An 18,863-nucleotide genomic window follows, 5' to 3' on the forward strand; every position below is an offset into this window, starting at 1 on the left:
AATATTTAAGTACTTAGAAGGCTAATAAGCTGCTTGTGGGATTTTTAAAAGCACCTAATGCCTACCTCTTGAGTCCCTACATTTTAGAAACAATTATTTTCATTTTTCTATGCTGTTTTCTCTACCTTTTTCCTGTAATTAATGATCAAAGTCTTTTTCTTTCTGGTATTTTTTCTCTTACGTGAGTCAAATAAGTTGCTTGATATAGTATCTTAGACTAGAAAACCAATAGTCAATACACTGTACCACACCTTTTTTGTTTTTTTCTTCTTTAGTGCCCACCTGTCTTGTTTGGGACTGGGTCCAAAATCCCAGTGTGCTGCAGCTGATCACTCCCAAAATATTGCAAGCCTTTTAACTGAACAGGGTTAGGACTCTGGGATGGGCTCAGGGAACCTATCCTTGCAAACAGCAACTAGCCTTCCCAAGTTGAGCCCGAGATGAATGGTGCTGAAAACACCTTTCTGCTGGCAAACCTGGGCCCCGCAGGCTTTCCTGACACCAGCTAACAGCAGATCCACTTTCCTCGGTATCCTCATATAGACAAACCTCGCAGGTGGAGGACCAACTTTACTTTTGGGTTGTTTTTTTTTTGCAATGCTAGTGACTATAAAAACTCAAGTGGATCTTTTAGACATGTATTACACTAGAGCCATTGAGCCAGACAACTGCAATTGATTTTTCATTTCTTTTTCATCTACCTGAGCCATCGTGTTTAACTTCTCTTCTTCAACAACTCAGTTCTCTCTGCAGTCAGCTCATCACCTCCCATTAAAGCCAATTCCAGCATCTCTAGCTTCGCAGAAGAGTGAGCCCCAAATATTCTTCCAAATCCTTTCTGGGCTTGACAGATATCCTTCAGCAAATTTGTCCTCTCTCCTTCATATAAACATCAGTTCCCTCCTGATCCTTTGCAAGGATGAAAGTTCATACATTTCCCTTTACCACAAGCTCTGTTGCCTCTGGAGTTAAGGGGATGACAGGTTCTTCTCCACTAAACCCATTTCTTTTGCTTCACACCCACTCACACAAGCCAGTCACTTTGAGGTATGTTTCCCAGCCTTCCGATGAGAACTTGGTTGTCTGCCATGCCCCTTATCATGAAAAGCCCAAACATCTTCCCCTGCTTTGTTGTTTTTCACTTTTCCAGTACCAAGGTTTGCAACAAGCCCTCTCCCCATGAACTCTTGTCACAAGGAGGAGTCTTCTGTACTCCCCTTGCCACCCCCAGCGTGCTTTCTGCAGGGTCTCATGCTCCCCCTGCCATCACCATGCCCAGAATATCTCATGTTGGCTCACCATAAAGAGTTCAGCTCACTCTACTACAGGAAGGCAGAGCAATGAATGATAATTGTATTAGGTATGGGTAATGAATTGCATTTCTGCAAAGAGAAAAATAAGAGCCGCTTAATAAAGAGAGTAACTTTTAATAGGCAGTTAATTTTTTTTTTTCTTGACACACCATGGTAGTTTCTGAACAAATTTTGCACAAACATATTTCACAATCTTTCTCTGCTTTTTTCTACTGTCCTTTCAATATGATGCAACATGCTACAAAATAATTTTTTTTAACCAACATGAAAATGCACAATGATTGCTTTTTTCATAGGAAACTTCAGCTGTCAGGAATCTGAATAGTTGCAGATGCCAACTAGCGTATTTTAGATGGCCTGACCTTTCCAAAGTAGGCATCCAAGACTCGTCTGCTCCTGAGCAACCCAAGTGATCGAGGAATACCTGAATGAACCACACAAGTTCGGTGCTAGCATGGAGGACACTTGTTGGTTCCCCATCTTTTATAGAGCTTCATCAAAAGTTTCTCTTGGTGCTGCTAAGACAGAGGATTATTAGACCCATCAAAAAGTGGAAACAAGAGCAACGGTCAAGCCCAGGGAAATGAATGCTTTTCAGCTTCATGTATAAACGTGAACTAACAAATCTGCTCAATCTCTTACCATACTGCAAGGTAAGTTTTATTATTTCAGAGAGGGAAATTGGAGAGAGAAGTTCCTCAAAAGCATTGTATCAATAGCTATCAACACTTAGATCATCGTCCTGGCTCCTGGTCCTGCACTTACACCACCAGTTGTCTTCTTTCCATTCACCAATAAAACCATGGAGGTTCTTGGCACGCTACCAGAGTCAGTGGATTGAGTCTGAGCAGATGCTCACAGTAATATAATTTTCAAACATTTATAGTTCTAGAAAAGTAGGATACATGCAGGTAGAAGCACTACTTGATATTTTTGAATTGCCAGCTCTGTACAAATTAAGAGAGTCTGTAATTAGCACTTGAAACACTCTTTAAACTTCCAGAGTTATTCAATAACCCACAGGAATCCCATGCATCACTCAGAACAGAGGGAAGAAGGTTCATCTGTAAAACTGCTTATCTTGCTGATCCCTACCGTGCACCCCAGGCTATATAGGAGACATATTTATAGCACACGTAATGCAATTAGCCAAGGAACAGGTGAAAATAAACCATGCTGCCTGCTACATTACAAGGGTCATAGTCAGTAATTTACAGAACTTCAAAGAGCCTCAGTGCAAGGTATATTCCCCCCTTCACAGAAAAAAAGCACACACTTCAGCATTTCACCCAGGCATCCCATCCTGTAAACATTTATGACAAGCAAAGTGTGTGCTATAGTGAGGAGTCTCATGGAAATCACTGAATTAATTTTCATAGTGGCAATTTGCCCAGTACTGTTTCAAGGGTCAGGCCCTGTTTGTATTTTGCTACATACCATTAAAAGAACCCTATTTACCATAAGTTCAACAAAGTATGCCGACATATTCCTTCCCAAATGTGCAGAAAACGCTTTTAGTAACTACTATGCAAACTTCACCTGATTTTTACATTCTCTTCAAGCTTCTTCAAAGTTTTCCTGCTTTTACTATATGTGAAAATAATAAATACATATGATATACCAGTTATTAAGCCATCAAAAAATTATGTGTCATTCCAGAAGGGACAGGAGACACTTGAGATTTAGAAGTCAAGAGCTGGTCATTAACGCAAGTGTCCTGCCTGGTAAAAAGCTTCAGCTGTTCCACATTTCCTGTAGAACTGCAACTTTGGTGAGATGTTCCTGCATATTGTGATAAAGCAGGCTGCTTTGCATCTGAAACGACAAAAGTGTCTCAAGATTATTATTCCAGGTAAGGTTGTTCAGGAACAGAAGAGTAAGCTGAAATGGACAACAGAGTAAATCCACACGGGACAGACAACGAGTAAATCCATTGTCCAGGACATTGTCCTGAATTTGCACAAACAGAACCACCTCTGGGTTTTCAGTAATGTAAGCAAAATTGCATTCTGCTGCTCTAATTCAAGGGACAAAGAAGGTTACTTTGTCCTTACTGTTGGCATCAGGAAAGCTCAGTTTGTACATCCTGGGGGAAATGAGAATGGGCCAAAACCATCAAAGATGTTTTGCAAAAGGGTCTCTCTGCATTTCTGGTCAACCAGATCTCTCTCAGTGGAGCACAATGGGACCCGTTCTAGAGGGGCTTTATTCTACAATGATGGTGGAAGGCTGGGCTTCGTCTGGGCCCAACATAGCTGCCTCTGTCCTGTCCATCCCACATATGCTGTGACACCTAGCTCCACAGGCCATCCTTCTCCTCTACCTCCCTGCACTACCCTGGTCACACAGGTCCCTTCCCACAGCCTGCCCCTCTCCCACAACCGCTTCCTTCTCCCACCCTCAGCAAAGGACCCCATTTCCCCACAGCCAAGAGAAGCAACTCCATGGGAAGTGGAGACTGACGGTGCCCGAGAAAGCTTCATACGAGAAGGAAAATGCAGTGCCCACATGACAAACAGTGGGTTTCAGAGGTGCTCTGATAGTCTCTGCCCTTGTGCGCATAAAAATACTGTCCAACACCTGCCAGTTTTGCATGTTAGCCACTAAGGATTTCAAGCCGTAATAAACCACCTCAGTGAAAGTTCTAGCTTTTGCACAATATGGAACGGATGCAGATTTTTCATGAAACCAAAGGAGCTGAACACTTCTGGGTAACAAGTTCCTTTTTTCATAGGTAACTGCCTTTAAAAACGTCTTCTCACACAAACAAAAAGAAAATTCACCTAGGGAATTATAACCAGGAAATGCCGAACAGTGAAAGCCAAATGCTTTGCCTATAAAGGCATACCTCTGTGAGGTAGCGGCTTCTTCAGTCCCTCCGTTTTCCTGGGACTCTGTTCATGATGGTATGCTCAGGCTGAGCTTTGTTTAAGCCATTGCCCCTTGAGGCCGCCACCAACTTAAGTCATTGCTCCTTTTGTTTAGTTACCAAGGCACAATACTGAGACTAACAAGTATTATGGAGACTAACAAGCACTAATATTACAGGACGTAAGACGAAAGTAATAAACTTACACATTTATTGCTGAGGTGTGAAGAGTTGCCGAGTTTTATTCTTCCCCTGAGATGAGTGCTCTCCTAAGAAACAGAAAATACGTTTGCATCAGTTAAACATGCAAAGACAAAAAGACAAATGAGCCTAGCGGGAACACATCACTGACCACCGTACGAACCAGCCAGTCTCCTTGGTAGGCTTACTTAACCAGCAAAAACTGTCCACACAATACATCTTTACTACCTTCTCTGTGTTTTATAGCTTATTTCCCCTATGATTTGTTCTCAAATAGTGGGTTACTACCATAAAGTATTTCCAAGGTAGTTCTCAAGGGGTTAGAAAAGGCCTAAGACTTTAATTAATTTTTAAGTATGATTAGAACATTAAATTACAAAAAGAAAAAGATATAACTATAAAATTAATTTTTGCCAATATCGCTGACAGCAGCTTAATTCCCCCAAAGCAGGAAAATGAACATTTAACAACTTCAGTCAGAGATTACAGACAGTTCTCACTCCTCCTTCCCTGGAGAAGTGGGGCTGCTGCCAGCAATTATAGGCAGACAAATAAGCCTCCAGATGAGCATGTGTTTACAATTGTCCTATTTCCAAACGCGTGTCCCAGAAACAGCAGTGGGATTTCTTTAGGTCAGAAATTCATATATGGAGATGAACAGGGAATGGCATCCCCACACTGGACAGAGCCCCATGGAAAGAGGCATGAGGGTGGGAAAACCCAAATGCCTCCAGGAAACTGCCTTCTGCCTCTCTGCTCACCTGCGGGAGACAATTTAATGCCTGACGCATACACGAGAAGCAAGAAAGAGATGTACTACATTCTAGTGAAAGTGAATATGTATTAAAAAGCTTGCATATGATCTATAGCCTGGGGCTGAAAATGGTAATACAAATTAGGATTATAACAAATTCACTGATTTGGCATTTAAATAATTAGCAGTCAAATTAAATAGTTGCACTCCTGAAGAAAATAGAAAAGACTCATCAATGGTTTCCAGACAGCTTTTCTCGGCAGCAAAAGGCGCGCTCTAATTTTAAGGGCAGCCTTTCAGAGATGAGTAGAAAACTTGTTATCTAATGGGGTTCAGTGAGAAACACTGAAAATTATTCAAGAATAATGTGCTGGAATCATGTTCGCTTCTCAAGTGTTCAATTTTGGATAAAATTATTTTAAAAACATTATAAAGCGTTGCTAAGTTAGAGCTTCAGAAGTTCTGGTGATGTTAAATTTCAGGTAAAAAGGCCTTCAGCAACTACTTCAATAATTCATAATATAATTTTTTAGAGAAAAGGAAAGCACAAGTTTCTGGTAGAAAAAAGGAAACATTTCAACCGGATTTATACATTTTTGGTCAGTTGAAAGTTTTTGTTAGATAAAAATCTTATTTTGAAAAGCTGAAATAAAATGAACCAGTTCATATATTGTATAGTTTTGTACTAACAAAGGAACGACATTTTCAAGAACTCTCATTTCCTTTTAATTTATTTTTATTTATTTCTTCCTTCTGCATGTTTTTACCTTCCTTGTTCAATACAGAAGATTTAATAGGGCATAAAAGGGAGAAATTGGCAAGATTATTTAAAAAAGAAGGTGTAGGAGAAATTAATTGAGAAATATATTACCAGGGAGAAGATAATATTCAATAGTTGTATTAAATATCAATACCTTGTTGTTAATTCCACTCTCAGCTGGTTGCTCTGCCTATGCTAGAAATTAGGCAGACTTACATGGAAGACTGATGCTTTGCACCACAGGAAAATAACATGTCTAAGGAGAGGCTCCAGATTTCCTGGTGCTATACACACAATCCCTGGAAATAGTGAACTGCCACAAACTGCCACTGGGGTCAATGTCCCCCTGGAAATACCAGTGATTGTCCAATGAGGGTTCAATGCAGGTAGGGATGCCCTGGGTTGTTTTGCCACTGTGTTCCCACAGGGGCAGGAGCCTGCAAGAATTCTGAAACAATACCAAGTTATTGCTACTCCATGGTTGCAAATGTGTCTGCAGATATTTGCATTACAGGGTCTATAACTGTTAGTGCCAACTAACAATTCAGTGATGAAGAGAGAACAAGAATATACTGAAGAAGAAATGGTCACCCAGATGCTGTTTGTTCAAGAGTAACGAGAGTAAAACGTGGTTTTAGATACAGGGCTGCAGTTCACCTGAAGACTACACAGAGAGGTGTCTAAACCAATTTTGGAGTCTAATGGCTCAGCAGTTTGATGTTGTGCTAAATATCCAGCTGCAACACAAAGAGCAAGTTAGTTGCAAGTGGGAAGACATTTTTATTGATTTCAACACAGCCTTAACTGACAGAAATAAATTCCAAGACTGCAAAAAACCAAACTTGCTCCCAAACCATCGCCCACCAAAAACAATGGATCAGACCTTGCTTCCCATAAGGGAAATGAAAAACAAATACTTGTGTTTAGTATTTTGTTAGAACAGATGATATTTTAATCAACTGAAGAAATTATTTCACACCAAACTGTTTGGCCAATGGAGCAAATACACAGAGCAGTAGCGGTGCTCAACCAGTCTAAATAGGTTACCTGCATGCTTTGAAGGCAAAATTGCTGGAGAAGAACATCAGTGAAAAACTGGCTTTTGTTAATTCTGGATTATGCATTTAGGGGAGGCTGACACACTTAACATCTACTGTTGCATGCTATGAGATGGAAGGTTTCAAGAGGGACTTGAACCATCAGCTTCTCACAATATAGTTACACAGCACCTTGCATAAAGGTATCAGTTGATCCAATTGTATAGGTACTATGGCAATAATTGTCTGATAATGAATTAAATATGCACTGCACATTTGTCTACTTTGATAAGTAAATGAGTGAACTGCAAAAAGTGGGAGATGAAGGGAAGTGGAATAAAATATTTGGTGCAGTTAAAAAAGTGCTGCTAACTGCGCAGCTGCAAGTGCGACGTGACCCCCTTTACCTGCGGTCCTGCCTTGTGACACCTCTCCCGATGGAGGAAGAGCTGTGGGCTCATATAGATTGGCAGAGGGCAGTAAGAAGCCAACCTCATATATATCACGCACTTCTACAAAAACTGAAAGAAATGATGCACAGTTTGAGAAAGAGGCCTTAGGCAGAATATTTGGAAAATGAAATCAGATTCATACCGACATGGCAGTTTTAGCTGACAAGCAAATCCTTCCATTAAACCTTTTATTCTCCCTCTCATCCTCCACTGTTGCACCTGTTTAGTGATTTTTGTCTGAAATTGGATTGTAAACACAAAGACATAGGCACCATGAAGTCTCTAAACATTACTGTCATATAATACAGACAGATCTGTAGTTAACTGCCTAACTTATTGCTGCAGGAGGCTGTGGATGCCACAGGGGAGAAGACAAATTAATGGAAGTAAAAGCCACTGAGAGGTATGAAGCACCAAAGACACAACCTCTCATTCAGGACATCTCCAAGCCACAGACTGCTGGAAAGCTATAGCAGAGGCTGCAGCACCATACTCCTTCCCTATTTGTTGTCCTTCCCTTCACATCTCACGCTAGCCACCGTCAGTGACAGGATCTGGGGCTACATAGGTCCAGGATCTGAGGAGGTACAGCTGGCTCAGATCACAGCTTCTTCACCTCAATATCAAAAGAGAAGGTACTCTAGCAGCTACTGTAATACAGGACCAGTCTTTCATACACAGCCTCCCACGTGGCACCCCTCAAACACTTCTGCTGGAGCCCCAATTGCCAATTCACACCCCGTAAATTGGCAGTGTGGGCACTGGGCCTTGACCCAATACGCGCTGCACACATGCTTCTCTTAAACTCAGTCATGCTTAAAGAGGATGATGATAAGGAAGATGTAATAGAAAAAATTCTGTATTCATAACTCCTGATCCTTCAACATATTTGTTTTAAGTGCATGGGAAGTAGACTGAGTACACAGATACTGAGGATTCTGCAAAGTTAAATGTTTAACCAGGAAAGTAATAAGCACTCCAATGAAAACACAAGGTTTTCTTCCTAATTAAAATTTCACTTGTGCAGTGCTTGATTTGATTTTTTACTCTCAAATATACTCATTTCTGACTATTAATGTTGCATCCTGATGCCAGTATATGTGAATAAGTAATGGGCACATAATCAGCTGAAATTACAGATTGTATAAAATCAGTTTTGAAACTCTGAAACAAACATTTCTTTGTCTCACCTTTGTGGAAGGCTACTGTATTAATCTCACTGTAATTCCAACCCCCCCCCATTTGATTCAGAATCTGAATATATTATTCCTAATATACATACACTGCAGGACATGATGATATAAAAGACAGTTAACAGGTTTATATCCCTACAAGTACAGAAAGTCTTTGACCCGGGCAAAGCCCTCTTTGATGTTATTGGGAAAGCTGGAAGAAAAAGGATATAAAAAATAGTCTTTGACATAAAAAATTGGTTGTACTGCACCTCAGATTACACTGTCTGTAAGAAAAAAACCTGACTTGTACTGTTATTTCACTGTAATATCTGCTGCTGAGAAATTGCTCATAAGTGGCAATCTGGTTTGGAGGAAAAAATTAAAGTAAGTTTTTCATAAAATATGATTGCAGAAACCTATTTTTTATAAAAATATAAAACTACCTCTGGAGACACAGGAATCTAAATGTCTATCTTTACCATGCTGAACTAAAAGAAAGAGGGGTGCATTACAGATGCTGGAGAACAGCACTGAGCAGGACCCAGCGCCTGGATGCACTGGTGGGGTTTGGTGTGGGCCAGTGGGGCCAGCACCTGCGACGTGCTGCAGCGCTCACCTGCCACGCACTTCACCTGTGCTCCTCAGCACTGTCAGCAGGGTAGAGGGATCTGTACAATTCACCCTGGCAGAGAGAGCGCGTATGGAAATGTCCAGGTGAAGGACAGGAAGGCAATTGCTGCCGAAACGCCAGCAGAGGGTGGGAGTGGCTCCTCCAACAGAGGAACACCTCAGAAAACTGCAGGCTGGAAAGTCAGCAAACGCTCCACAGATGAAAACATCGCCTGACCCTCAGTGGTCTCTGATTGTAAGAGACTGCTTTAAAAATTCTTGCAAATATTCAGCTCACAAGTTGAGTTAGAAACATAGAAGGAAGCATACACTATTTAATGTTTTTGACCACAGTTTTGCCCAAAAGTCTCAGCTGGAAGTGTGTGCAGTCAGATCTTTGTGGTGTGAGTAATCACGAACAAAATCCACCATGAGTTGCAAAAAGCTGAGAAAGTTTATTCTTCAGTTTCTATGAAGAAAGAAAACACAACTTCAGGCCATTATACAATACAAGGTTACACAAAAAAAAAAAAAAAAAGAGTATCAGAAAATGAGAAAGAGAAGGAAAGGTAAGCAGGTACTTGGACTTGATCTCTCCCTTTGTTGTGAGGGGATCTTTTCCTATGAAGCAGTTTTTAGGTTTTCTACCTGCAGGGAAAATAATAAGGCACTGAAAGTACAGCTTATAATTTGAAAAAGAAATAATCAATATCATATCCTCACATTAGTAAGAACCCACAGCCTTACCGCTTCTAAGCGCACAGCATGCCAACAGAGTGCTCTCTGCTGACCTGCATTGCTTATTTCGCAAGTAAGAGGAGGAGGGAATGGAATTTTCAGTGAGAGAGTGCCTCATTTAGAGACCTGGCTTCTTCACCTGCTCCTGGAGGCATCCACCTGGATCCTAGGCAAAATGAGAGAGAGATGAAACTACCAATGCATGTTGAGAAACCCCATGGCCTGCTATGGAACCATCCCCCCTGGCAGGGCTAAGTTTCCCTGGGTTGGGCCCCTAATGAGGTAAAACCCAAAGATTTCTTACCTCCTTAAATGCCACGGTCCATGCTCAGATGTGGTCAGCATAACAGAAACCAAGGAGGAATAATCCTCTGCCCCAGCTCTGTATTTGTCCCATTCTACCACAGCCACATCTATGGTTTGATGAGTGAGGCAGAGCAATTAAATAGTCTCAGCATTTGGAGATTTGTCGAAAGCAGTGATGAAGATACTGTCATTCAACCACATCATTTCAGAAGACCACAGGATTTTCCAGGTCCAAACCGTAGCACCATGGTGGACTGTCTTGTCAGGTGCTGTACTTCATGTGTATTCCAATGACCGAGGCAAATTTTTGTGCTGAACAGGAACAAGGGTTTTTTGTTTGTTCTGTGATGATTTTGCTGCTCAGTGACCTCTAATGTCAAAGGTTAGGAATCCTCAAAGCCTTTACAGAGAAGGTTTTGGAAATTCAGAAAGTCCAGAGGAATGCTGCAGACATGAACTAGGGTTATCTCAAAAGTGGCTGAAGTTATGGGGTCCAATTAATCTATGCCATGAAATCCCACATATCTTCAAGATAGGTAGCTCATCTTGTGCAAGGGACACACCCAAGAAACGTTATGAAAATCTACAGGCAGGAGGTACATCCAGTGGAAGCAGCAGGTAACAACTCTAAGGTTATTATTACTGTTAATCAACAGCAGCTTTTGGAAGAGATGCGGAGCATATGGGGAATGCTGGTTGTTCTACATCCTTGGTTCGTACTATTTTGTACTGCACTGCCATCTGAGAGCACCTCTAGGTATTAACTGATCCCTTTCTCCAATGTGATTATAGTAGTTAAGGGTGTTTCACATGTGACAGGTCATGACTCTCCTCAAATATCCGTGTTTGCCTGGTGACATCTTCCCAGCTTTTTTTAGTAGCAACACTTGAATTTTTATTTGTGTCCACGGTGGCTGTCTTGGGAAACCCTAATGCAGACATGTACCATGGACCTTTCTCCTGCTACTTTCCATTCCAGGTGCCTCGCCAAAATCTGAGCCACATCCTTCCAGCAAATTCAATGCAGAACAGACAATACCCCTATAAGCTGAGTAAGTCATATCCTACCCTACCATCTCAAAAAAGCACACACTCGTTAGAAAACATGCCCTAATGAATCAGCTCATGCTTAGGTGCCAGGATTATACCTAACAACTCTGAAATATTATGTCACCTGCCACATTCCTATGAGACTTTATATTGAATATCGAACTGATGTGCTGCTGCTACTACAAAGGCCCTTCATATATTTTACCTGCTCTAGAATGAGTACTCCAGGTAAAGGCCATAAAGCAAAATTGTCACGCCATTACTCAGGTATTAATATTTCTATCACACATCATTCATCTGTATGGAGTAGCCTTACCCCAATTTCTACTCTTCAACCTTTCCTTTATGGAGAAATTTGCATCGATCAACGTTTTTCATGAGTCCTAAAAGGTGATCAATACCTTTGTTGGTTTTCAGTGAAATTGCAAGAACCCTCATAACAAAAGTTAGGTATGTTTTCAAGATAGGCAATACTTAATCATTAACATCATGGATGATGGTATTGATCTCTCAGTCATCAAGTAAAACCCTCCATCTTATATTCTCAGGAAATGTATCTACCACTGACAAGCCAAACATGCAGTTCTGTGGCTGTATTGAATCCAAAATGAGAAATATTTTTTGCAGGTAGAAGACCATTTATTATCCCTAGGAAGAGCCACCCTAAATTTTCCAGTACAGTCCTGTATTTGCACATTAGTGTAAAACTTTGAGACTATTCAGTATCGTCAGCATTTTTATCCAAGTTGAGTTTTTACATAAGAAGCATGTACAACCACTTATCTTGCATTAGGTGTTCCAGTTCACTGGCAAATGTGCATGAAAAAAATCACGGTGTTCAGTTTTGTCTGTTTTACTTTACATCAGTTCTCAACCAGTAGTGCCTTAGCATAGCCATAGCCATCAGCAACTCCATCTAAGAGTAGTTTTAAAAAATGAGAATATTAAAGCTCAGTTTTACCTAGTTCCATTAAAAAACATTACTTTAGTCCAGGCTTAATTGAACACTGTTCTTTTCCTGTATTCTTTCACATTAATTGTAGGTATTTGAAATAACATTCTTGATTAAATATAATTCAGCTATACTTATGAAAAAGGAGTCTTTATTTTTTCTTTTAATTTATAGTCAGAACCTAATTTTAGAAGTCCTAAAATAGGATCCTTCAGTAGTCAATGGACCTCCATAGGTCAGTTCATTCCAGTTCAAGATACACGTCCAAGACAGATGGGATGAATAGCTCTCTGGTCACATGTATCTCTTTCAATTGACTATGTGGAGCCAGCTTAGTTTTTAGATAGATAAAATAAGGCAAGATTAAACTCACCATAACATTTGATCAAGATACATCATGCACAACACCGACACAGTGTTTTTCTACGTTGCCTGCTAGAGCAGTTTGTAGCTTGTATTCTTATTTGATTTGTATATATGGTTTTTACACATTTTTGAAACAATTGCGCAATTTCAAAATCTTCTGTTTGGAATAATAAAAGCAAATTTTTTTTTAAATAAAACATAAAGTATATTTATAATTAAGCTTAAATTTAATACATGTCAAAGCAGACCTTTGTTGTATGTGTGCTTGACCTTAGGCAGCTGAGCAGCCTATTGATAGCGAGAGGATGATGTAGGTCTATTTTGTAGTTTTGTACAAAATCAGAGGAAGCTATAACACACACTTTCTAAACAGCTGGACAATGGATTCACCTTTTAATTGAGCTGGATTTTATGTGTCTAAAAAAGGTAAAATGTAAAGAAGTTTTACCCCGTGCAATTGGTTTTTGTAGTTGTAAGAAGGACCATGAGTTGGACATTTCTCAAGTTTCTACCTGTACTGTAAGAAACACTTGCCTTTATACCTGGCCTTTTAATGAAGCAAGTAAATCTTATTCAAATGGGCAGGCATCCTAACATATTTAAAAACACCTGTATGAGGTAAGTAAACCTGTATTTCTGTAAGTAAACAGTCTCCTCTTTCAAAATGCTTTTAATTTAAGAAGTGTCTCTAAAAATCTGGGGAAAAACCCCTGATTTGCATTTCTGTGAAAGCATGTTTAATTTTGAAACATCTAAAGATGTAAGAATTCAAGAGAAAATGGTAGCTAGTTTAAATATGAAATGTATTAATGAGAAGAGGGCAAGGATCTTGTCTTCTGAGTGGTTATGACTCATACCTTCCAATTATAGCATGCATACATCATACTTCAGTAAAAAAGAATATCAAGCATCCTCTGGATGGAAGAAATTCAGATACTTGGTGAACCAGTAGATGATTAACAGGCACCAGACCTCATCTTGTGAAAACAACAGCAAGCCTGAGTCTTTTATCATTTACCCTGCTGTAAAACACAAATAATTCTGATGCTGCCAATGAAGTTACTTTATCATTGAAACTGGTATGAGGGGATAATCAAATAAAAAAAGTCTATGAAGTCCAGTTTCTGACTTCATTCAGCTTAAAAAAAAAAAAAGTCTGTTTTTAACTGTAAACATACACACCACTCCATACCCCTTAAAATAAAGCTAAAAGTCCATTCCCAAAGACATATATTAAAAAATAAATAAATCCCAAATCACAAAGCTCTGAAGTGCAATCAAGTGCCAAAGTGTAGTTTGCATTTGCTCAGCAGCAGCGGGGCAGAATGATGCATCCTGCAATGGAGCATGTTTCTCCTCCCCCTCTAGCCTGCTCTGCCTGCGAGGCTGCAAGGACCCTCCAAGACTCCCGTTTGTTGCAAGGGCTACCAGAGATGCCCCGTGGGTCTTATGGAGTGCGCAAAAGCTACCTACACGGCTGAGGATGCAAACTGCAATGGGTGAAGGGGGTAAGTTTCACCATGAGTAGCTCTACCATGAGAGATTTGTTTGGTGGTTTGGTGTGTTTGGTTGTTCGGTTGGTTGGTTTTTTTGGAACAGCTGGGAATCAGATTAGTCACAATTTTGTTCTGCCTCAGTCTTATTTTGTGCTACTCTTTCTTGCAAAACCTATAACTGTGTCCATCTCAGCTTATATTGGTAAGATTTTGCTTTCTTTTGTGCATGTTATCTGTAACCTCTGTTCCTTTAGGTTTTATTACACACATATTTTGCAAGAAACTGGATCAGTGAAGCACAGGACAGAGGAATTTGCAACGAGAATAGGATGTTAAATGCAAAGGGTTGCTGGGTACAGGGCTGACTGAACACTGCCAACACCAACTCCAGCAGAGCCCTGTTTACATACAGCACTGACGCCCAAACCTTTTGGCCCCTGGGATATTACCAGTCCTCAAACTTCCTTGTGTAGCCAGATCAACTGATAATATAATGATCACGGTTACGCCTGAACATGCCTAGCTGTAGATCACTTACCATCAATGATGTTAAAAAATTATTTTCCCTGAAACAGTCATACTTTTCACTTCCAAATACCAATATCACACACAGTGCAGCTCCACTGCAGCTCTACAGGCTCCCAATGGGGGGATTAGCACTGTAGAGGAATTGCTTGCAGTGACTTGGACCCGATAGGAACTGGAGACGGTTTTACTATTGGAAATGACATTCCAAAACTGCTCCTTTCTGGGCTCAGAGAGACAGACACAGAGGAAACACTCACCAGTCTCAGGAGAAGTTGTCTTCACAGAAAGAAGTTTGACTCCTTCTTTATCTGATTGGGCCCTGTTGAAGTCAGAAAACAGTTAAGCACACAGTCAGCATGCAGCTCAGCATACATGTTGGTCAGCCAAGCAAAACTCTAAGATTATGATCTGGAGGAGGCATCGCCTATGCCAGTCTACACTGGCGGGCTTGAAATGGGCTTTGCATGGGATTTTGCATAAGTCTTAGTGCTGGAAAACACCATATACCAATATCTCTGAAAACAACTTTCTCTTAAAATATGTAATAAATCAAGTTACAAGACTCCAGGTTCAATCTAGTGCTCTACAGAAGTAGTACATCTGGGGGAAAAGAGGGAGTAATCTTTTTTCTCTGTCAATACAAGGCTTTTAGCTGCATTGAATTGCAAGAAGGACCACTTCAGATGTCCTGGGAGTTAGGGCTAGCAAGTAAATCAGCAGCCCAAATGCTGCTTTTGGTCATGCAAAACATAGAGGCTACAGCCAGACTCAACAGCATTTAATATATATCTTCTAATGGATCTTTCTCAGTTTCACTCTCCTGAAAGTCCTTATGCCAATACTGTTTTAACTGAGCCTCTGCAAATGGACTAGTGGAGAGAAGATGGGACAGAGGAAAATGAAATAGTTAGGGATGTGAGAAAAAGAAAGAGAAAAATAATCCAGAACAACAAAAAAAAAATTAAAAAGAGAGAAAACGTGAACAAAAGAAGGGGGATGGGAAAGGATGGGGGGAAAAAAACCAATCAGTGGGGGAAAAATTGAAGAAATGAGGAAAAAAGACTGGGACAACTGGCTCCGTGGCACAGCATAAGTTCTTTATCCCCTGCAAAACAGTTGAGAGCCATCACATTTCTACCCATGCTGGAACAGCTGCTTATCATGCATACAGGTGTACAATCACTGCAAGCGCATCACTTTCAACAGGATATTTCTCTTTGGGGTGGCAACCACTTATTATGTTTAAACAGAGCAAGATCAAAGAAAATCTCATGCAGAATCTGCTGCATTCACAAGTGCCCCACGATAGATCTCAAAGCAAGGAAAAGACAGAATTCAACCTACTGTTCAGTGCCGTTCTCTTGTCCCTCTGGAAGAAGGAACAAAGTTAATATCATTTGACTGCTGGAACTGAGATAAGTAAATATTTAGACATAGCTATTGCAGTTGCAAGCACAAGGCTTAGTTGTGATTTTACAGTACTGCATTAAGTACATTAACACAATCAACCAGCTTGAATGGTAACTGGTACTTTTCTAGTTTGTCTTTCCAAAAGATAACCATGTCACCTATGAAAGTGAACTGATATTTCTCAAATGGATACTTCTGGAAACTAGGGAGAATGCTATGCGACTTGCGCAAGAGCACAACAGAATCACATTTTTCACTGCAGCTCCCAAATCCCCAGGTAGCTGGCACAGAGGAGGTGAACGTGCAACGGTTCTAGAGTATGTAACAACTGCACTAAAAGATCCAGGGTGAGGGGAGTGAGGGAACAAGCTGCCAAGCTGTATGCTCTGGGGGGTTTAACCTGGCACGACATCTGAGAACAGAGTCTGTCATCCCTGCCAATGGGGAACAGGTTTCTCCCCAAAATTAATCACATACCAAATATATTTTATTCTTATGTGCAAGTGTTGGCAGATGGATGGGGCCGAGGGGTTACATCAGAGACACAGCCAATTCTAGCCCCATGGCACTGGGCACAGGGCACTCTGTCCATGGGGGAAGCACACTGGACAGACCTGAACAAATGCTGCAGGAAGCACCACAGATATCGATCTACTTTAGCTTCCAAGTGAATTTTTTAGTACTGTGCCTGCTGGCATTTGTGCATGGGGGAGGCTGGCTCACCTCATATCTTTACCTCTTGACTCCAAATATTGAGTAATTTCCTAAGCAAGGATCACACCTTCCTCTGTTTATCTGGGTCTGGTTTTCCGTGTCATTGGCTAAATTGGTTAAGACACACAGTTTGCCTTGGTCTACAGCTTCAACAGCCTGTTGTGATCCTATATTTTCAAGGCCTAGTGATTTCACAGTTGAAGCTCTGCATGCATCTCCTAATTCATGCCAGCTCACGGGGAGAGAAAAAACAGAGTCTGGAATCAGATCCGGGTTTTCACTTAATGGAGAACTACACTTGCCTGTGGCCCACTCAGAGAACTCTTTGAAATATTTGGCAAATGCAGTTATACCCCATTATCTCAATTATTTCATGGACAGCAGTGAAACAGATATTGGCTTTAGCTGATCTGTCAAAATGACTGTTTGTGAAAATACTATTTGCTCGGGGATTTTGTTCTGATGTACATTATACTGTAACTGGAAAATTTTACTTATCTATAATGTGCATGTGTATGTATCTATCTGGGTACTTCCTCAAAGAAAGCATTGATATTTCTTTGCCTTTGTTTAGAAAGAGATTAAAAAAATACAGTGATTTTATTAAACAATATCTCCAAACTTAGTTTTCACTGCATTTTTCTACCTGATTGACTGATTGTGTTAGCACAGCTGTTTGTTAGCTCTCTGTAGCTGCAAAAGAGTGAACAAAAAGCTTTACGGCATTATATGTTCTCAAAAAATCACAGACTTTTTTTGCTCCCTCTGTTCTTCCTAATGATTTTGAAAATGAAGTGTTACTTTCCTACTTTAGGCAGAATACTTTGAAATACAAGAAGCTTTCCTATCAGACTACTGCAACATCTATGGTTAAGGTAAAGAGACCTTGGATATCTTTTAATAATAGAAAGCACATTGATCTTTTCCCCCCCCCAGAGAAAGTAAACCAAATACCTGGAGTTTTCTTCTGGCACATTCTGTACAAAGCCACCAGTGAGAAGACAGAAAGGGTAATGACTATCAAGGTGATGACAATTGGCAAGATAACGCCTGCAAAAGAGGAAGAACATCATTTTACCTGCTGCCCCAGGCTTGCACTGCCTCTGTGTATAGGCACTTGCATGCACAAAAGCGAGAGGCACCTCCATCTCCACTTCACCAAACATTACTGCTTTCTCTGGAGCGGGGTAACCTGCTGCTCCTGTTATTCCTCCTGCACCCACCGAGCCTCAGGTTCAGCAGCCTTTGTGGAGAGAGTATTTAGGCACCTTCCTTCCCTCACCCTTAGTCCTTCCCTGGCACCTGCACTGCCCTGTGGGGCTGGTATCACCCATTTTTCTGTAGGGGGATGACGTTCTAGCACCTGCCCCACTGAGACCATCATAATCTTGATCAAAATACTCACAATTCACCCCCAGTGTTGACAGCCCCCAAAGGTTTTGCAAAACAGTTGTGTTTCAAGAGTAAATTTTTGATACATGCAATTTTTTCCCCCTCTTTTTTGAAAACAACTCATCTGAAATTCAGTAACTGAAGCAATTATTTCTCTTTTAACATTGTACACCCAGAAAGACACCAAGGAGTTACATAATTCAGTAACATTCCCCACAGCACTTACAACCAGGGATAGAAAATGCAAGATCTCCTTTTTAAATGAGGACATTTCTTTCCTTTTATTATTTCCCACCATCTGCCATTTCCTGACAGGTGTTTCCCAGCCAAGAAGCAAAAAGGAAAGAATTATGTAACGAAGAGAAGCTTTCCCGGGGAAATATATAAGCCCAGTTTCTCCCCATTTATCTTTTTTCTGGCAGTGATCAGCCACATTCAAATTTAGCAGGCGCTCTCTCGCCTGCTGGCCTAAGCCCTGTGTTGGGAGAGGCTGCGGCTGCGTTCCCACAGCCTTCCTCGGCATCAGCCATCATGCCCGTCTGATATTTAGAAATTGCCATTTTTGATGGCTTTTGATGCAATTAATATTTAACATTCATATAGATGTGTGTGTGCATCTATGGAACTAGAGGGAGAACCTGGAGACAAGTTTACAGTGGAAAAACATCAAACATATTTTACTAAGCTAGTACTTTGGGCAGTAAATAGCAGATCTGCAGCAACACTCTTGCCCTAGAGATG

At 40.7% G+C, this 18,863-nt stretch overlaps 1 protein-coding gene across 3 annotated transcripts in view; it reads right to left on the minus strand.

Moving 5' to 3' along the window:
* Positions 1-1,410: 1,410 nt before the first annotated feature.
* The window catches only part of EMCN (endomucin), a 55,682-nt gene continuing 38,229 nt past the window's right edge, over positions 1,411-18,863 (minus strand). For 2 of the 3 annotated variants that reach the window (XM_054824994.1, XM_054824992.1), the window contains 5 exons: positions 17,685-17,780; positions 15,951-15,975; positions 14,864-14,925; positions 4,389-4,451; positions 1,411-3,128 (listed from right to left, as the gene is read on the minus strand). In XM_054824994.1, coding sequence (XP_054680969.1) covers positions 4,393-4,451; positions 14,864-14,925; positions 15,951-15,975; positions 17,685-17,780 — 242 coding nt within the window. In that variant the 3' untranslated portion in view covers positions 1,411-3,128; positions 4,389-4,392. Of the gene's footprint in view, positions 3,129-4,388; positions 4,452-9,500; positions 9,819-9,917; positions 10,075-10,212; positions 12,181-14,863; positions 14,926-15,950; positions 15,976-17,684; positions 17,781-18,863 lie in introns of all 3 variants that reach the window. The other variant, XM_054824993.1, reaches the window with a different exon arrangement.

Source organism: Grus americana, chromosome 4, assembly GCF_028858705.1.
Source record: "Grus americana isolate bGruAme1 chromosome 4, bGruAme1.mat, whole genome shotgun sequence".
NCBI classification, from domain to species: Eukaryota; Metazoa; Chordata; class Aves; order Gruiformes; family Gruidae; genus Grus; species Grus americana.